Here is a 19,356-nt window from a genome sequence, read left to right as displayed (position 1 = left end):
GTATTTCATCTTTCTTTGTTTTTTTAATTTACAATATTAGCTTTTTTGGGTCTTATTTCTAATAAAATAATAGAGTGGGTTATTGACGAGGGTTATTGATGTTATTGATGAGGGTTATTGAGGGTTATTGATGAGGGTTATTGAGGGTTACTGATGAGGGTTACTGATGGGTTATTGAGGGTTATTGATGAGGGTTATTGATGATGGTTATTGATGGTTACTGATGAGGGTTACTGATGAGGGTTACTGATGAGGGTTACTGATGAGGGTTATTGATGGGTTACTGATGAGGGTTACTGATGAGGGTTACTGATGAGGGTTATTGATGAGGGTTATTGATGAGGGTTACTGATGAGGGTTACTGATGAGGGTTACTGATGAGGGTTACTGATGAGGGTTACTGATGAGGGTTATTGATGAGGGTTATTGATGAGGGATACTGATGAGGTCACACGTAGAAGCCACTCAGGTGTTTACCTTCTCAGTTGGGCTGAAGGTGTCCAAAATTTCCTTTGTGGCGTAATCGATTACAAAACCTTTGAGCGGACCGGACGAATACAGAGAGCCGCCGTTCACGGCGAAGATCAGCCCACCTTCATGTGCAAGTAGAGACACACATTGATGAACACATGAACACACACACAACTGACCAGCACTCATGGAAGAGAGAACAAGGCTAAAGCCACAGTTTACAGAGTATGAGCAAGAAAACATCAGGATTGGGTTTTTTCAGACTCCAAAGCGACAGATCTGTAAATGTCATGTAAACAAAGGGACGTGAAGCAGTGGGCGGACCTCCAGCTGGGCTGTAGGTGATGGCAAACACCTCCCCGCCAAACTCGTCCCTCTTTATCTCCTTGACGAACTCCCCGGTCTCGGCGATGAAACACTGGATGCGTCCGTTCTCCCGGTCGGCCACACACACTTCCTGTTTGTCCGGGAGGAACGCCAGGCTGTGGGGGATCTGGAAGGGGGTCCGCCTCCTCCGGTCTGAAGAGCCTGCAGACGCACCGACAACACAGAGACAGAGAGAGAGACAGAGAGAGAGACAGAGAGAGAGACAGAGAGAGAGACAGAGAGAGAGACAGAGAGAGAGACAGAGACAGAGACAGAGACAGAGACAGAGACAGAGACAGAGAGACAGAGACAGAGACAGAGACAGAGACAGAGACAGAGACAGAGACAGAGACAGAGACAGAGAGACAGAGACAGAGACAGAGAGAGAGAGAGAGAGAGAGAGAGCGAGAGAGAGAGAGAGAGAGAGAGAGAGGGGGAATTACTGGGGTTTTAGTGGGAGGAAGACGCACAAGAACCCTGGATGTCCGTTATCGTCATCCAGTTACTGATCAGAGCAGTTTAACAGTTTTAAACTTGCACTCGGGGAATAGTTGAGGCCGCCACGAAAGTGTTTACCTTCATTTCTATTTATAGCACCTGTCACATGATCTATATGGACGAGAGCTGCGCCTCCGTACCTGTTTGCTCTGGTCTGAATAGACAAGACAGTGAAGTGGGTTTTATGTTCCTGTGTTTACTCAGAACAGGTGAGGCGGATGTTCTCCACCTCAGAGCAGCTTCCTGTCTGGCTCCAGGGCCCACGTGCAGCACTGTGTCCACAACAAATGTAAATAGAGCTCTGTGTGCACGTGTGTTTCCATCTGGATTAGTCCATTAGATCCTGTGACATTTATGACCAAAAGGCTCAATTTGTCACATTCAGCGTTTAAACTATGTCAAATTAAACGTCAGGAGCTCACTCCGCTTTCCCTGCTGCAACATTATGTTTCCACAATGTCAGGCTGAAAAGTCCAAACAGTTTAGAGACCTCGGAGTTGCACAAAGCCTGAATCACCAGGGGTTAAAAAAAAAATAAAAATAGAATAGACTTATTTCTTCCAAATCTGACAGGATTTATCTTTGTGAATGCTGAGTATTGTCCATTTTGAATGCATTTGATAATAACTAATTATTGAGCGTGAGATTCAGCCTTTTTAATAAAAAGTTTAGTTGCTTTTAGACACTTTTTTTGTTGGATCCATTTTTTTTTTTTTTACAAGCGGTCTGCTGTGGAAATGTATATATATAAAAAAACCAACATAGAACCGCTTATGTAACTTATGGTGCTTTTCCATTACACTGTTCTAGCGCTACTCGAGTCACTTCGACTCGGCGTCGATCGTTCTCCATAACAATACAATGCCACCTCGGTGTGGGGGCGGAGTCTCTGAGCTTTTCTTCTGAAAGTAATCACCCTTGAGAGAATCTGCCCCCCCCCCCCCCCCGCAGCAGATCATGCATTGACTCTCAACGGTGGAGTCACAACTCTGTGTTGGATATCAGCATCCATATTACAAGATGTAGCTACACTGTCCGTTGTTTCAGTTTATTTGGTGCCCCTGTTAACTGGTGACCTCTGCCAACCGGCCGTGAGCAGCAGCTGATGTTAAAATAAGCCAAACAGACGTGTGTGTGTGTGTGTGTGTGTGTGTGTGTTACCTGCACCCCACTGAGTCAGGTATTTGCCCTCAGAGGTGAACTTGAGGATCCTGGAGTTGCAGTAGCCGTCAGACACGAACACGTTGCCGCTCTCGGGGTCGACGGCCACGTCGGTGGGTTTGCAGAAGTGTTTGGAGTCACTTCCTGGTACGAAAGCTTCTCCCAGAGCCAGCAGGGTGGTGTCTCTGCCGTCACTGCTCACCTTTAACACCTGACAAGGACACACACACACAATTCATGTTGACGACAAGTTGAAAACATGAACATTTTAATGACGCTTTGAAAAAGAAGCTGGACGTCGTACCTGGTGAAGAGCTACGTCAGTCACCCAGTAGTTGTTGTCCTGGTCTGTTGTTATTCCATGAGGAAGGTAAAACCTGAAACATCACAGTGACGCAGGACTGCAGGTGAGGTCTGTTCTCACACAGACACAGACACACAGACACAGACACAGACACAGACACACACACAGACACACACACACACACACACACACACACACACACACACACACACACACACACACACACACACACACACACACACACACGCACACACACACACACACGCACACACACACACGCACGCACGCACGCACACACTGACAGACTCACATGTTTCTCCCGGAGGCCTTCAGGATGCTTCCTGTCGCTGGATCTACAACCAAGATGGCGGACTGCTGGATGGGTCCGAGGGACCTCTGCAGGTACTGGGCGTCGCCGTTAAAAGTGCTGTGAAACACAAGTACAAAGACTCTTAACCTGCTCAACAGAATCATGGCGAACGAAGCGATAAGATCATCATCCACTGTACTGGAACATCTTACTTTATCAGTATGCTGTATTTTCTTTCTTTTTCTTTTTTTTTTACATTTAATTGGACTTCGCTTTTGTCTATTAGACTTTTTCCATCTTGTGTGTTTTTCTCTACGTTTGGGCCCCAGCAGAGCTTTATGTCAACTAAAGAGTTTAACCATCATACGCTTTTTACTTCTTGTATTTGATGTTTCTTCGTCTTGCGTCGTTTTCTCTTGGTTTTAACCATTTCATTCTTTTCCGAGGCACTTTGATTTGTGCCAACCTGAACTGGAAGTGCTACCTAAATACAGGTGGGGTTCAAAAGAATCTGGGACTGTTAGCATGAGTGTTACGGGTGTCAATCATCTGGTCTGTTACCCAAAACTGAAGCGAAGCAGCCCAGGTATCTCTCTCCTGTAACTTCCTCCAGCTCTTGTGGAGGGACCCCGAGCTGCTCTCAGACCAAGCCACAGATATAAATCTCCAGCGAGTCCTGCGCCGACCTCCGGTCACCCCATTTTCAAAATGGTGGAGTGTGAAGCAGCCGGTGAAACACCCCGCGTCAGGTACGTACCCCAACCCCCAGCGGTGGTCTCCTCTGTGGAAAATCACCAGGTTGGAATCCGAGTCGAGGGCCAGTCCAGACACCTGACCCAGCTGGAGGGAGTTCTGAGGCCAGCCCAGCACCTGCTCAAAGTGGGAGTCTGCGCACACACACACACACACACACACACACACACACACACACACACACACACACACACACACACACACACACACACACACACACACACACACACACACACACACACACACACACACACACACACACACACACACACACACACACACACGGTTTTCAGTATTCTGTTTGTTATCACCACATACAGATGCATATTCCTAATAAAAGCTATAAAAATGGAAACTCCAGGTGACTAAATTCTGACATTTTCCATTAATCTAACAGTGATTGATGCTGAAGTTGGTTTTCAACTGGGTGGTGTGCCTCCCCCGGACCTTAAACTCCAGCTTGCTGCGAGTGTGAAGCAGACTTCAACAACATGAGGCTAAATGAGGATCTTTGATAGTCACAGAGAAACATGCAGTTTTTTCTTCATGTCTGAGGTGAATACCGTGAAAACACAGATGAAGTTTAAATAGGCTTTTCATAGACGTGGAGATGTTCTTTTATGAACGTGAAACTCAGCATTTCCAGCTTTCCAGATAAAAACTCAAAGGACTTGGCTTGAAGATGCATAGCGAACAGTAATAGTCCCGAAGGCCTATGATAGGAATGTTTAATATGTCTGAAGAGCTCTGGGAGCAGTGTTTAATACCGCTGATTACCTGTGGGGGCAGTGCAGAGCAGTGGAGCTCATGTGTGAGCAGAAAAAAGGATCAAAGAAGAAACCTTGGTGGAAAGACTTGGTGAATGAGTGTGTGGATACAAACAGATCTGGGACAAACACTGGTACTTATTAGAAATTAGATTAGAAACCGACAACGAGCAGTGTCCTCTACTGGATGTCTTAAATTAATAAATAATCAATGTAAGGATGCGTGACAGCGTTTGAAACACAAACACACACACACAGAAATTGATGTGTGAAGGAAGCATGTTTGGGCCTTAAGTCATAATTGGCCTCCAAATCACCAAACCATTTGAAAAACTAAACTGAAGTCACTTTAAATGAGAGCCAGAGGTCTTTATGAATAACTTGCACAAACCAAAAGCCTCTGAATGGACTAAACGCAGGATGTTGAGTGTCAGCGGGACTCAAACAATGGCTGCAGATGTCATTAGTGCTGGTGTGAATAAACTATCACCAAGTGACCCACATTCTCGGAGCGCCGGGTGCATGCGACGCCTCACACTCCCTCGACGAGACACTACAACAGCAGTTTACTCACAGACAGACACCATCCATCCACATGGAAATACTTTTTCAATGTTGTTCCATAGTGTCCTGTGGGTGTGTATCAGATAAGGATGGAGATGGCCTGAACTTTACTCCTTGTTTACAGACTCCAGGTCAGTGGTTTCCCTCCACTGCACTCTCACAGGGAATCATGACCGGCTACTCACTTCTTAGAAAATTCCAGCTGACTTCCTCTTATTGTGGAAGTGTCCTTTTGTCGTTTGATTTCCAGTTATATTCTACTGGGATACACGATTGGACCAGGAAGTGTCCTGCATGTTTTCAATATCTGATTTCATAATTGAGTCTGGATTCACTTTAAACTGTGTACAGATGATTATTTCTATTTAAGAGTTAGTTTCCCCATTGTAAGGCGTGTCATCCAATGACCTTAAACCTCACCTTATATATGAATGTGAAACAGACTTCAACACAACACTGGAGGTTAAATATCTGATGTGTTTGTGATTTCAGGCTCTTAAAATACTTAAAATCAACATTCAGCTGTGATTGACTGCACTAACTAACAATTGCTCTAAACAAACACTGACCAAGGAGGAAGTAAAGAAGAAACACGGCTCATTTATTGGTCCGGAACCAAAACCGGACGTCCTGTCACTTTAGCCCGTGGAGGCTAGGCTAGTTAGCTTGTGGCTAATGGGTAGCAACAAACTATAGCAATATAGTCTTCAGACCAGATGTCAATGAGAGCCTTCCTCACTACCCCACGAGAGATTTTCCTACTTTTTCTTCCTGCGCCTCATTCTTCTGATTCACGCGGTTAGCTTTGTTTGCTTCCTATCCAGAATGCTTTGCACACTATGTCTTCTCCTCCGCCCTCTCGAAAGATTGTTTACCAACTAACTGACACTCACGTTTTCAAGGGGACCAGAGATCACTTGTTAGAGCTGGTTTAGAGTTGGTGAGCGTGTTCACGTTGCCCAAACAAAACAGTTCTTCCCTGAATAGGACTCTGGTTGCAGAGGGAATGCGAACACGCTCCCTAATTTTGGTCTTTACTCAAATTTTTGCAGGTATTGTGGACGATCTGAGCTCTGATGCGAGCTCAGCAGAGGTCTCTCCACCAGTGGAATTAGATAAATAGAAAGACTTTTCTTCCTCTCGTCACATATTTACAGAAAAGTCAAGTTATTATTCTACAATGGGGGTGTCAACGAATAGGCCTGGGGGGCAAACCCAGCCTGCAGGAGGCTCCAATCTGGCCAAACCACCAAACAAATTGTGACAATTTCAACAAAGTCGTTGATTTCTTTTCACCAACCCGAGCTGAGAGGTCAGTGGTGCGGCATTGAAAGCAAGCAAACTGGCATTATGCTTAAAGCCAAGTTGTCAGCGTGAGTTTGTAAAAACAGCCATAGGAGTTCTTTGGCAATTTCACCATATTCTACAACAGAAGAATGATTTAAAATTGCCTTTATGTTGAGTCATTTTCAATAATAATGGTTTGGTTTCATGAAAATAGACATTTTCATCATAGATAACTTTAGATGTATATATATATATATATATATATACACACACACGCATGCTATGTTACAACAAATAAAACTTTCAAGTTCTGATTCTGAGATCTCAAGATGAGTTTGAGGTCTCAACAAGACAGAATAAGGCCACATGCTTAAAAGCAAAATGTTGTTTCAAACTATGATTTTCCAGAATTCATGGGTGTTGAAAATAGGGATGAAATGGTTACACGCGCGCACGCACGCACGCACGCACGCACGCACGCACGCACACACACACACACACACACACACACACACACACACACACACACACACACACACACACACACACACACACACACACACACACACACACACACACACACACACACACACACACACACACACACACACACACACACACACACACACACACACACACACACACACACACACACACACACAGACACAGACACAGACAGAAAGTAACTGGGTATGAAAGCGGCCAGAACAACAGAAAGATGAGGCGCTGAAGAGACTCATTTCAACTGGCTGGAGACAAAATCAAGCTGTGGATGTTTGGAGGACAGAAGCGGCGTCCAGGACCCACCTTGTCCTGCAGCTGCCGGTCCAGCTGTTCCCTCCAGCTGGTGGAACCTGTGAACTCTGTCCCTCACCAAGACCGGGTCCCCCCGCATGAGGAACGCGAGCGACGCGTCGGGAAAGGCCAGGTCTTTCTTTTGCATTAAGCTATCGATCTGAGCCAGCAGGTCGGCCTGGGACCGCTGCAGCTCCCCGGGGTCGTACCTATGACCGTGAACTACGTCCTGACTCTGGTCTAGCAGCTTTGACATAAGAGATAAGAGGTCACCTGCACAGATGGACAAGAGAAGAACAGGACAGAGTGGAAATAAAGCAGAGTGCGGTCAGGGAGTGTGCTTACAGAAAGAACGGTCAAAAAGTAAAGAGTGAATCAGAGGAAAGTCCAGCCAGAGGGTTCAGAAAATAGGTTTTTTTAACTTGGATGTAAAGGTAAAGGTTCTAAAGCAGGGGTGTCAAACTGATCTTAGTTGAGGGGCCACATCAACCTAACCTGACCTCTGGAGGCCCAACAGGTCAAACCTCACATGTTAAACTGCAGATACTGGCAAATGCAGTCTTTCCTTCCTTTGATCCTTTTGTAACTGCAAGAATTTGCCAGTCTATTCTGAAATTTACATATTAAAGGAAATCAGATATTATTATATTTGCAAAAACAAAACCCTCAGTCCCCTGTATCTGGATATCGTATTTTTATTCAGGATTAAAAAAATGTGTCATCATCTGGAAATTGTTTTGAGTTTACGTGTCTAAAGTATCACTTCACATAAATTGGACACCTTTATTGTGAAAGGTGTTGCGTCATGCGACCTCCACAGACGCATTAATGTCGGAGGTCAAATTCTGACCAATGTCATTTTTGCCAATCCAGTGTTTTTAGATCAGCCTCTGTCAGTTTTCATATTTATACTTAAAAAAAAAAAAAAAAAAAAAAATCCCATGGCGGCCGGATTAGATCTCTGGCGGGCCGCTTCTGGCCCCCGGGCCTCATGTTTGACCCCCCTGCTCTAAAGAGAACCGAAACAGGCCATTTTCTGTCAGACCCCTTTCTCTTTCTCACTCTCGATGTTTCCTTCAGCGGCAGTTCCTGTTTTTTCACGCCCGTTCCTCGGATTACACTTCATCTCCCAGCACATCGCGGACAGTTGTGATTTGATTACACACCAGAGGCCAGATGAAACAATGTCTCTCTGCAACATCCGCTTTATCTTCCTCCGGCCTGCGAAACACAATGTGTTGCATTTCTTCACTGCGGAAAAAGGCCCGAGGGCTTAAGTAATGACGGCGTGAGTCTGCTGCGGCCTTCTGCTGAGGATGTCGTAAGAGGCGCTAATACACTGCTGCTCAACAACACACCGACGATGAAGCAACGACCGGCCCGACTGCTCCCGCGCCTTTGCTTTGCTCAGGTCTCTAAAACCTTCTTAAACAGCTGTGAGTAAACTAAACACAGACCTGAGCCGCAGCGTTTCAGTCCGAACATTGAACTTCCAGTGATGTCGGAGCTCCATAATACCATATTTTAATGCACATCGGACTCATTTTTTAAAAGATTTTCCTCTCTGGTAAAAAAAATAGAAAGGCAAGAATAGTTTTCTTCACTGACGTTAAAACAGCTATAATTGCTGCCACAGATAAAAAGGAACAAAACAGGAAAAACTGGCTAGAAGATCCACAAAATATGGTTGATGAAGGAAAACTGCTTTATAACACACACACACACACAAAAAACCACTACACTAACTCATCTGCCCATCATTTCCACATATTAAGGATCAATATCTGTTTCAGACACTTGGTGCAGCCGGCAGCAAGGCCATTACAAGGAAGTGGTTGAAAGTCGAAAAGCCAACAGAGGACGAGTGGTTTGATATTATATACGAGGTGTTTAAGATGGAAAGAATTACATTTGCCATAAGACTGCAACAACATGTGTTTTTGACAAGCTGGGAAAGCTGGATCAGGTATATTAAACCAGCGAGGACATCTTTTTATTTAATGTTAAAGGCTATTGTTCCTTTTTCATGCTTTGACCAGGTTTTTTCCTTTTATTTATTCTTTTTTTTTTTAATAAACACCACGGTGCACCCATGTTTCCCTTTTCAAGGGAGAGCAGTTTTTTTTTAGTGATGAGATTTTAGTTCAAGTGTGTATTACAAGGTGGTGGAAGGACCAATCATTCATCTCGGTACTATTTATACAGGTTTTAATGTTTTGTGGAGATTTAACTGTAATGTACAGATGATCCCCAAACGTTATGTGGGGAATTTTGTGAACTATGAAAATACCACTACAAAAAAAGAATTAAAAAATAAATAAAATTGCTTTGCTGCAGCTGTTAAAAAAAAAAAAAAAGGATAAAGGAAAACTGCAACCAATAGCTACGAATGCAAATGTTAGAAACACCAGAAGAAGCTGTTAAAAGCTGTGCTCTCTTTTCACCTTATTCTCCTTTCCCTTGTCACTTTGTTTAGATTTTCTCGGGCCTGCATTTAACAACCACTTGAAAATCTACGCTCGCTTACCTTAAGGTGGGTATCCGCCAAACTCTCACCTCTTAACTTTGCTTAACCGTGCATTATGTGTGCCTATGGTGTGTTCTTCATTACGGTTTTAAAACATGATTTCTACACTGGCGAGATTTGGGCTGGGTTGTTTTTTTTCCGAGGTGTTGCGGGATCTGCATGGTTTGGGCTGGAAACAGTGAGTGACATCTGGCAACCCTTCAATATATTCAAATTAAAATATAATGGGAATAAGCAGGCAAAGAAAATCATATAGCAGGGAAAAAAAACAAAGCGTGATTGAACATCAGGACCTGCAGTGTGAACGTAGCCTTTGTAGACCTGTTGCTTCTCATTCAAGATTGTCCATCATCTCGGACACAGTCCGAGATGATGGACAATCTTGAATGAGAAGCAACAGGCCTACATCATCTCGGACTGTGTCCTCATTGCGATATCGTAAACTCGGCCGTACGATAACTTTCTGACTGTCAGAAACTCCACAACCGCTGACTCAGCTCTAACAAACAATCGATATGCACTGATCAAAGTGACAGTTGAGTCTCTTTTCCCACCAAAGCTGGGGTCATGACCGGAGTCTGCCCTCGTTTCCATTTCTTTCTACGCACGCAGAAAAAGAACGGCAGAATTTCGTGCCTGGTTCGCACGAGGCAGCCATTATGCAACGCCGTGTTGACGTTTCTGACATCAGTCCCCGGGACGCTGCTTTTCCCCAGGCGTTGAACGACGCGAGCAGAATCCCGAGTCGACGATCGCCCAGAAAGCTCGTTCCTGCGTGTCCGACAACTGAAACGTCTGAAGGAACGACGCTCACGGAGCCGACAGCAGGTCGGGACAACAAGCTCAGGGTTCATCATGAAGGTGCAGAGGTTGGGCCTCATCCAGGTCAATCCATTGTGGAGTCACCAGTTAAACTCACTGCCCGATTACATGGATCTTACAAGATCCTGCAAGAGTACAGTCAACTAATACTTCTAGAGAAACCTCTTCACTCCAGAGATGTGCTGTGTAGCTGCGTGGAATCAGGTAACGGTGATAACATGGTCAAGTGACGTGACCTCCATTTTTTTTCCTACTTCAACCAAACAGAGCTGTGATTTGTTTTGTTTAAGCAAACGTTCCACTTTGTTGCTTTTTATTGATCGGATTGCTCCTCCGACGTCTGTCCCGTTGCCTCCGGGTTTGATGTAATGTTGAAATGACAAAGTGAGATATGCTCTTTTGTCAATAAGACTCTCATTTTATCCCCGTTCCCATCGGAGACAGTATCTGAGCCTCCTGCTCTCTGCTACCCTGAAGCACGAGCTTTAGAACTATCAACATAAGTCATAGTGTGGTGAAACTTACCCTGGTCCAGCACTTGCTCTGCCTTGCTTGTGTCCACCACCTCTCCTCTTTGAGACTCTTTCAGAATCAAAGAAGACCAATTAGAATATGAACGAAATGGAAACTCTTTCATCTATGGCCCCGTTTATGCGACAAAGTCAGAATTTTCCAACTATTTGTTTCCGATTTTTTTTTTTTTCACATTTTGCACAGCAACATGTTGAAAACAATGAAGCGTTCATGTTGGGCCACAAGCTGGCACTGCTGGTTGGTTTTGCAATGAAACCACACCACACATGCACATAGAGAACAACACTATAAACGTTAACGATGCGAGGAAATGGACAACAGTATGTGCAGACGATCAAGTGGGATTGTTATTAAGCCATTGTTGTTATTGTCCATCTACAAAAACACAACTAAAGTTTTCCCATTTTCACTTTTGTCGTCGTGGTGTAATCGGGGCCTTAATTAAACTGTGCGGAGGAAAAGTTGAGGGAACATGTGACGGTGTGTGCGTGCAGACCTTTGGAATGTCCCATGTGCATCATGGAGTTCATCTGCCCGGGACTGACGGGGATGGGGACGTTGGCCTCCTCTGGGATCTGCTCAAACAGCTCGGTGGAGCCGGTGTCCATGCAGCTCATGAAGGAGGCGGCGTGTTTGCTGTCCATGTAGTACATGATGTAAAAGTTACACATCTCGTCGTCAGACGTGCCGCTGCGGAGAAAGACGACGAAACAAGCCAGGGTTAATGTACGCTGTATGAACTGATGATTTTTTTTTTTTTTTTCTAGAAATAAGATGGATTTAAAAACTTTAAAAAGCTAAAATCAGCGATACACATCCACAGTCACACCACTTTTTTTTTTTTACCAAATATTTCACTCTACTGGACTGAAACAGACAATAATGGAACAGACCACGGTGCCTGAAACCTGAGCGCTATTTCCAAACAAAGGCCGCCTCACAGCTACAAACATGAGCCAGTCAAAACTTCAAAGAGCTATAAAAGGTGTGTGATAACAGGGGTAAGCTGCAGTTCCACTGCGCTTTTTGTGCCAGGAGGTGGCGGGACGGGATTCGTGTGGCTCCACTGAAAATGTTGTGAATGGTACAGAAAAAACCACAACCGATTTTCCGTCACCCCTCCGTTGAGGTACCTAACACTATGGAGCCGGTCTGAGGAGGAGCGACAACGCAGCCGTCTGCTGACTGGTAGTGACCGTCGTCACTCTCCACTTGCTGCAATATTGAAATATTTCATCGGCTGTAAACCCTCTCGTTATCGTTTACATGTGCCGCTTTGGGTGATTTTGCCAACTGGGTTTATTGAAACGTCGGCGTCCAACACAACTTCGCAGTCTCCCGAACCAGGTGCAGACGCTCCTCTCAGTAACGGGAGGAGGAGATCCAGCAGGAGCTGGACGCTGCTGTTCACAATCTGCCCGACAGAGTGGGGCCTGGGTGCACTTTGCCGTACCGTACCCTCCTGCCCCGCGCCGCTCCGGCACGTACTGCGCCGTGGTGCTGTAGTGACACGACGTTTCAGCAGAATTTACCCGATGTAGGTTTTGGAGGTTCTGCCCTCGCCAGTGAAAACACATCTGGCAGCGATGGTGTCGCCATTCTTCACATTCATGTCCTTGGTGGCGGGATAGAACGCCTGCAGAGAAAACACACCGTGACACATCAAACCTGCCGCAGAGAACAACCAAACAATATTGGAAATATACCGTTTGAGTAGCTTCAGGTGCAGGAACTTACCTGAGGCAGCTGAGGCGACTGTCTTCCAATCAGACTCCACTTCCCATCACGAACCCTGTATCCGCTGACCACTTTACCTGCGAAGGAAACCAGGCACTCGAGACTTCCACCGACACCGAGAAAAAAAACCTACGTAGCGCTTTGGAACCCTCTGCTGTGACTCACCCAGGTGGTGCGTGTGCGTCCTGAAGGCGAAGGGGTACATGGGGTATGAGGTGTAATCGCACGCGACGTCTGCGTTCGTTACTTCAAACGGGGGGGGGGGGGAAACAGGAGACGTCAGTGGTGGAGCCGGTGGGCACTGGTAAAAAAGAAACGCGCGGCAAACTCACCTGTTTTCCCTGGAAGGATTTCGGTGTCCACCGACATGAGCAGGTAGATCCCGGCGGTGAAAAGCTGACTGCACAGAGGACACAAAGGAACAGTCAGAGGGACGGCGAGACGGGGAAAAACGTTGTCCAATGGAGGTTATTGTGGAAACGTACGGCTTGGTCGTCATTCTTAAACTCATTCCGGAAGAATCCCTGTGATGGTCTAAAGAAGACAGAAACACAACGAGCAGCTATGAGTCAAAAAATCTACACGAAAGCATCCGGTGGTGAAAACTCGATGCTCTGTGTTGAACACGTTCTTGTCAGACGAGAGCTTATCGTTGAACCAAACGTGAGAACAAAACATAAGAGGAGGCGTCTTTCCAATACCGGGGAGCGTTTCACCCGAGATCATCTACTGCTCATGTTTCTTCAAGGCAATTTATTTACCGGGAGAAGAAAAAAACAAAAAAACAAAGATTCCTCCGCATTTTCCGTCTATTAACTTTTAGCTCTTCCTCCCGTGTTTCCTCGTTACAAAGTTTCTTCAGTCTGAACAAGTCCATCACATTCTGATGGTAATGTCAATAAATGATGACTAAATGAAGTCTTTCTGCATGAACATTTGATGCTAGTTTCTTCCAGAATAAAAAAAAATACTATATGATTTAAGTTCGAATCTTTTGACAACAATTTTAACATGTTTCATGTGTTAAAAATTAAAAAAGGGAGAATGTGGCAAGCCAGTGCTAAACACTCAGTATTTAGAGTTAAACAGTAGTACCATTACCACGATCATTAGTATTATTGTTTTACTCCCTCAGATGCAAAGCAAATGTTTCATAGAGTATTTACAGAAAAATGTCTGAATTCCAAAATGTTAAAATTCAATGTACAAATGTGTTCTATGTACTCAAACAGCCAGAAAATTAGGAAGAATTCATCCAAAATGGCCAGAATGATGTCTGAGGGTTAATGTGGACTCCAGTTCAGAACAAATGTGTGATGATGAGATGATTCGCACCGCAGGGCCTCTTTGGTGGCGTTTTATTGGCTAAAGTAACGAAATCAAAAGAAACGCTCCCTGGATGTTTGTTTTTTTCTGGAGTTTTCTTCACTTGGCGGCTCTGAAGCGACGATTCCTCCTCCTTCGGGACTCACCTTTAAACGCTCCGATGTCTCCGTAGTGGATCTGAAGCACAAAGTAGGATATTTTGGACTTTCGTCCCACTTTAAAACCAACGTCTGAGGATGAAGCAGAGAAAACGGGCATGAAATCACAGAGACTCCAAGCTTTTTCTTCAGCAGTTGTGTGAATCTCATCTCCGCGGTGCTTTTGAGCGAATGAAGCCGACACACAGACCTTTGGGTAACTTGGTGGGCGGCGCGTTGCGAGCCCAGGCGTACATGATGGACGCCGCATCCTTACAGGTGCCTTGTGCGGAGCCGCAGTCCCTTCAAGAGGAAACGACACCGTCAGTCTGAGCGAGTCCATGGAGAGACTCGGAAAATCACACACACACACACACACACATTGGCGGAGTTACAAGGATCTAAAAATACAACAGCAGTTGTCTGTAACAGTCACTGTGACAGATTCACATAAAACACAAACACTGTGACTCATTATTATGACAAGTATTCCTGAATAGAGAAATGAGAAACCGTTCCAGATTTAAACCTGTTTACGCTCGTTAATACGCGTTTTAAATGCTTCAGCAAAGCTACGGTTACATTGAAGTTTCGTTTTTATTCTCAGATTTATCATGCGCTAATCTCCTAATGGTTCATTCTTCACATTAACCTCACTGTTTTTTTTCTTCAGCAAAAGGGTTTTAAATGTCTATCGACTCTGCAGCTGTGTGTGTGTCACAGTGACGGTCGAATCTGGAATGCATATGAAAGTGTATGAAAATGAAATACGCATTGGGAGGAATGTGTGGAGAATATAAAGTTTAAAAACACCTGCAGGTGAACTGAAGGTCTGAACGTAGTTCTGGATGTTTTTGACTGAACCTTCCAGTTATTCCTGTGAAATGAGCTGACCCTGTTTACCCGGTGACACAAAGTGGCTATTAGCTGCCCTTAAAGAGGCTGACGGGCGTCGTCACACACTTTAACAATTACTTGATGACAGGGACGTGCACAGGTAGCAGGAACAAAATCCAAACCCAGCTTGAGTTTAAGCGCCTTTACCCTGGTTTGCAACACGAGGTCTAAAGGTTAAATGTTCAACCATTAAAATACCTAAATACTGGTGTCACTTGTTCCATCTGCCTGCCCTGCAGGGTTTTAATGATAGGAAGAGGACCAAGAAAACAACATCGCTTTGTTTTGAAATATTCGCACCACCACTGATCTCGGCCTTTTTAAATCAAAGCTGAAAACTCACTTTTTAAAGTTGGCTTTTAACTCTGTCTAGGGCAGTGTATTTTATTCTGTATGCTCTGTTTTTATGAATCTCTGGAAGGCTTCACCAACCTGCAGCACCGCACCTGTGTTTTATTTATTGTTTTTATGTATCATTCTCGTATTTATTTCTTAATGTATTGTTTTGTTTACATATAGCTTTGTTGTAAAACACTTTGGATACCACTAGGTGATTGTAAAGGGCTATAGAAATAAAGTTGGATTGATTGATTGATTGATTAATGTGGCGAATGCTCCCAAAAAACCAAACAGGTGCAAGTTGTGCAGCGTCAACGGCAGCTTGCAGAGACGCTGCGGTAAACGACAGTGTCGTCAGCATAAAGCTGAAGCTGCGCATGTCGGAGGTAATGACTGATAGTAAACTAAAGTGGATCCGGGACAGAACCTTGGGGGATCCCTGATGTGGTATTTAATATAGTAGAGACAACATCATCATCATCATATTTTATCAGTTATCTCAGTAAGGTAATTTTAACGTCATTATTGGAATCCGGCTCCGAGAGGAGGAAGGGGCCAACACAACTTCCTGAAACAGAAACAGACGGAGGGAGACGGCCACGGAGCCGGTGATGTGTGTGGTTTGGAGGCGTTTACCAGTAGCTGCTGCTGGAGACGGGCGTCTGACAGCCGAACAGCAGCATGTGGTGGACGGTGTTCATGCTGGCGTGAGGAATGAAATCCACTGTGGAAGACAAAATAACGATAGTCAGAATCCCGCCGATTGTCATTTTTCGACACGTCGAGACAGACGTTCAAGTTCACGCGCGGTGTGATGCGCTTGTCGGCCAAACAAAAACATAGAAAGCCTGCGGCACACTCACCGATATATGTATCGAGAGTGGTGGGAACGGGATACGCCATGCACAGGTACGTGTCCGACTGAAACAGTGAGAAGGTGTCAGATATTTCCCGGACATTTCAACACAGTCGGCTCTTCTTTTGAGGAAAAAAACCAAACGTCTTTTGTCAGGGGAAAAAAATGACTTATATTTAGCTTGTTCACATGTCCAGGACAATCTGGAACACTTTAGATGATTACTAACATTTTTACTGAATTTCAGAAGGTCAGACATAAACCCTTAAAACACTTTTCAAACATTTCATTCCACATTCCTGCATGGTGAGATCACAAAAAGCAGCTGCTGCAGGTGAAACTCATTAAAGCTGGTCACAATGTGCAGAAGTGTGTGAATGTGGCCGATCGTGTAAATCACGCAGTCAAGAATAAACCCCTAAAAAAAAAAAATGGAGTAAATTCAACACTTGAATCACTTCATTTCCCGATGGCGACCCCGGACCGCAGACTCACCGTGGCGGGGGTGACTCCGGGCATCCGGATGTCCACCGTGAAGTTGTGAGGGTTGACGAGGAGCTGCCTGCTCCGAGACACAAACTCACTGGGATTCAAACCGTGGTCCTGAGATCTGTGGGAGACAAGACGTGAAACGTCACAACTCGGTAACAGCCTCAAACGCGACGCTCGTAGACCAAATCCAGGCCGCGATGGCGTTTAATCTGCTTTCAAAGTGTGTAGATAAATAAGGTTTCACTAAGAATCAATGACATGATATTATCTTACTGCTAACAGAGCAGAATGACCGTGAAAGTCTGCAGAAAGTGCGTGAAAAACTTAAGACCTGAAGAAAAACTTGATAATCATAAACAGTGAAAGTACAAGTAGAAAGTGTCACAGCAGCTGCTCAACAAGCTCAAACACCACATATGTCCCATTCCCTTCAATTAAACCATGCTTTCTGCAATAGTTGTGTCGATTTAATAATGGCTTCCTCAACCTACAAGTGAAGGCCTGGGTCTGAAATGCACGGCCCACGACTGCTACGTCAGGAGGTAGCGCTTCCCAGGACAGATACTAATGGATCCATGATTTATGCTCTAAGTTGGCGCAAGAGACAAGAAGCAGCGAAGCCGTCCGAGTGCCCATGCAGCTCCTGTCCACGCTGGGATCTTTGGCACGGAGTCTAACGTCAAACCGCCAATTATTAATTTTTTTTCCCCGCTGGCGAGCTCTGCTCTGAGCCGACACACTCAACTGCAGTGATGACCTCATCCCATGCACCAGGCGTCCTGTTGTCGCTTCTCCCGACATTCGATGGCCAAAGCAATATTTCCTGCTTTGCTTCAACTTCAACAAGTACCTCGATGTCAGTTTCACAAAGATTCCTCTTTATTTCGTAATTCTATAATGAGGCGTGTTTTGCCTGCTGACTGTCGGCTTACGCAACTTTTCACGAGGCCGATTTTGTTATAACGTCTGTGTGTGTGTGTGTTATAAGATTTTAACTATTTGCCTTCTAAACATTAAATTTTTATTAGTGCTGTCCAAAATAACGCGTCAATTGAATTGATTTGAAACGTTTAATTCGTTACAAAAAGTTAACATAATTCACGTAGTTTTGTTTACTTATGGTTTTTAGGTTGTTGTTTGTTTGTTTTTTTAACTCTCTTACTAGAGCGGCAGCATGTGCAGCGTCTCTGGCTGCTGGAATAACGTTAAGGTAGAAAGTTTCACTTTAAAAGTTACCCGACGGCTTATTGAGAAAAGTGAAAGTCATTAGTTTTACTTTGAAAAGCCGGATTTTACGACCACAGTGGTAATTCTGCAGCAAAACAGCAGGTTGCCATGTTGGCTGACCAGGAGCCACCAAACTGTTAAAGCTGGAGAAAAGACTTGCAGGTACCTCTAATATTACAGTATATTATTGTCACTTTGTTCATGTAATAAGTTTACAACCAGAATATTTCTAGAAATATTCAATTTCTTAAAGCGGTGGACCTGCACTAACAAAACCCCGACTTATGTTAGATGTTTATTAATTTATGTCTTTATTATTTTGCTGATCTTGGAGAGAAACAGCTTCAGTTGAATTTACTAAAATAGTCTTTTAACTTAAATATAGTCTGTGTGTTGAGTCGACATTAATTCCGAGGCTTTCCTTGAATAAATATCCATTACAAGCTTCAGTCTCCAGGAGAAAAAGAAAGTGATTAATCGCAATTAATTACAGAAAATTGTGCAATTAATTAATTTTATTTCTTTTTCATCGATTGCACTAATTTTTATAGTTGACATTTTGAAAAACACTAAACTGTAAGATGCCCCTCAACCACCTCTTTTAAAGTCTTATTGTACAAAGAAGCACCAGTGACCATTATTCCCAGAGAAGAAAATGCCGTCAGTTAAAAGGTGAGATAGTAAGGAGCGTCTTACCTCTGGGAGGCGTACAGGAGCGGCTGGAGGTCCAGGCCGTGGCCGTGGCACACGAGGCAGAGGACCGTCAGACACAGCGCTGCGACTCCCATCGTGCCTTCGGTCGGCAGCGCGGCTGCGAGGAAGAAGATGAAACCAGTGTGAAGGAAGAATGGCGGGAGCTTCCTGAGGGGAACGGTGGCAGGGACAGACTGTCGGCACACGGCGCGCTGCCCTCCAAACTGTCAAACGGCGCTTGACGCAAAGTCAACACGCCAATCGCCGTGACGAAATAAGCTCATCTCCTCCCGACAATTACAAAACGTTGCAGGTTAATCACAGACATTACATGTGATCACTTTAATTCCTCCGACTTGTGATTATTTGGAGAAGAGAGAGACGACTGGTGACGGAAGATCTCAAAAAATGCATTCTATCATGTTGGAAGTCGTGAAAATCCACAAATAATTGACAGAAATTTAAGCTGTATTAAGACAATAATAACACCCGC

The 19,356-nt window shown here is 44.6% G+C and overlaps 1 protein-coding gene across 2 annotated transcripts in view; it reads right to left on the bottom strand.

The window, feature by feature from the left end:
* pam (peptidylglycine alpha-amidating monooxygenase) overlaps positions 1–19,356 on the bottom strand; it is a 29,139-nt gene that overhangs the window by 5,328 nt on the left and 4,455 nt on the right. The window contains exons 2-21 of one of the 2 annotated variants that reach the window (XM_080510229.1): positions 18,867–18,981; positions 16,947–17,061; positions 16,459–16,516; positions 16,232–16,319; positions 14,571–14,662; positions 14,369–14,452; positions 13,382–13,430; positions 13,229–13,296; positions 13,062–13,142; positions 12,897–12,973; positions 12,692–12,795; positions 11,656–11,849; positions 11,151–11,207; positions 7,289–7,549; positions 3,868–3,997; positions 3,111–3,227; positions 2,801–2,873; positions 2,497–2,707; positions 796–999; positions 478–593 (exon numbers count right to left, since the gene is read on the bottom strand). In XM_080510229.1, coding sequence (XP_080366355.1) covers positions 478–593; positions 796–999; positions 2,497–2,707; positions 2,801–2,873; positions 3,111–3,227; positions 3,868–3,997; positions 7,289–7,549; positions 11,151–11,207; positions 11,656–11,849; positions 12,692–12,795; positions 12,897–12,973; positions 13,062–13,142; positions 13,229–13,296; positions 13,382–13,430; positions 14,369–14,452; positions 14,571–14,662; positions 16,232–16,319; positions 16,459–16,516; positions 16,947–17,061; positions 18,867–18,958 — 2,271 coding nt within the window. In that variant the 5' untranslated portion in view covers positions 18,959–18,981. The remainder of the gene's footprint in view (positions 1–477; positions 594–795; positions 1,000–2,496; positions 2,708–2,800; positions 2,874–3,110; positions 3,228–3,867; positions 3,998–7,288; positions 7,550–11,150; positions 11,208–11,655; positions 11,850–12,691; positions 12,796–12,896; positions 12,974–13,061; positions 13,143–13,228; positions 13,297–13,381; positions 13,431–14,368; positions 14,453–14,570; positions 14,663–16,231; positions 16,320–16,458; positions 16,517–16,946; positions 17,062–18,866; positions 18,982–19,356) is intronic. The other variant, XM_080510230.1, reaches the window with a different exon arrangement.

This window comes from Blennius ocellaris (genome assembly GCF_963422515.1).
Source record: "Blennius ocellaris genome assembly, chromosome: 15".
NCBI classification, from domain to species: domain Eukaryota; kingdom Metazoa; phylum Chordata; class Actinopteri; order Blenniiformes; family Blenniidae; genus Blennius; species Blennius ocellaris.
The sequence above is the reverse complement of the archived record's forward strand: the minus strand, read 5'-3'. Positions and strand labels throughout refer to the sequence as shown.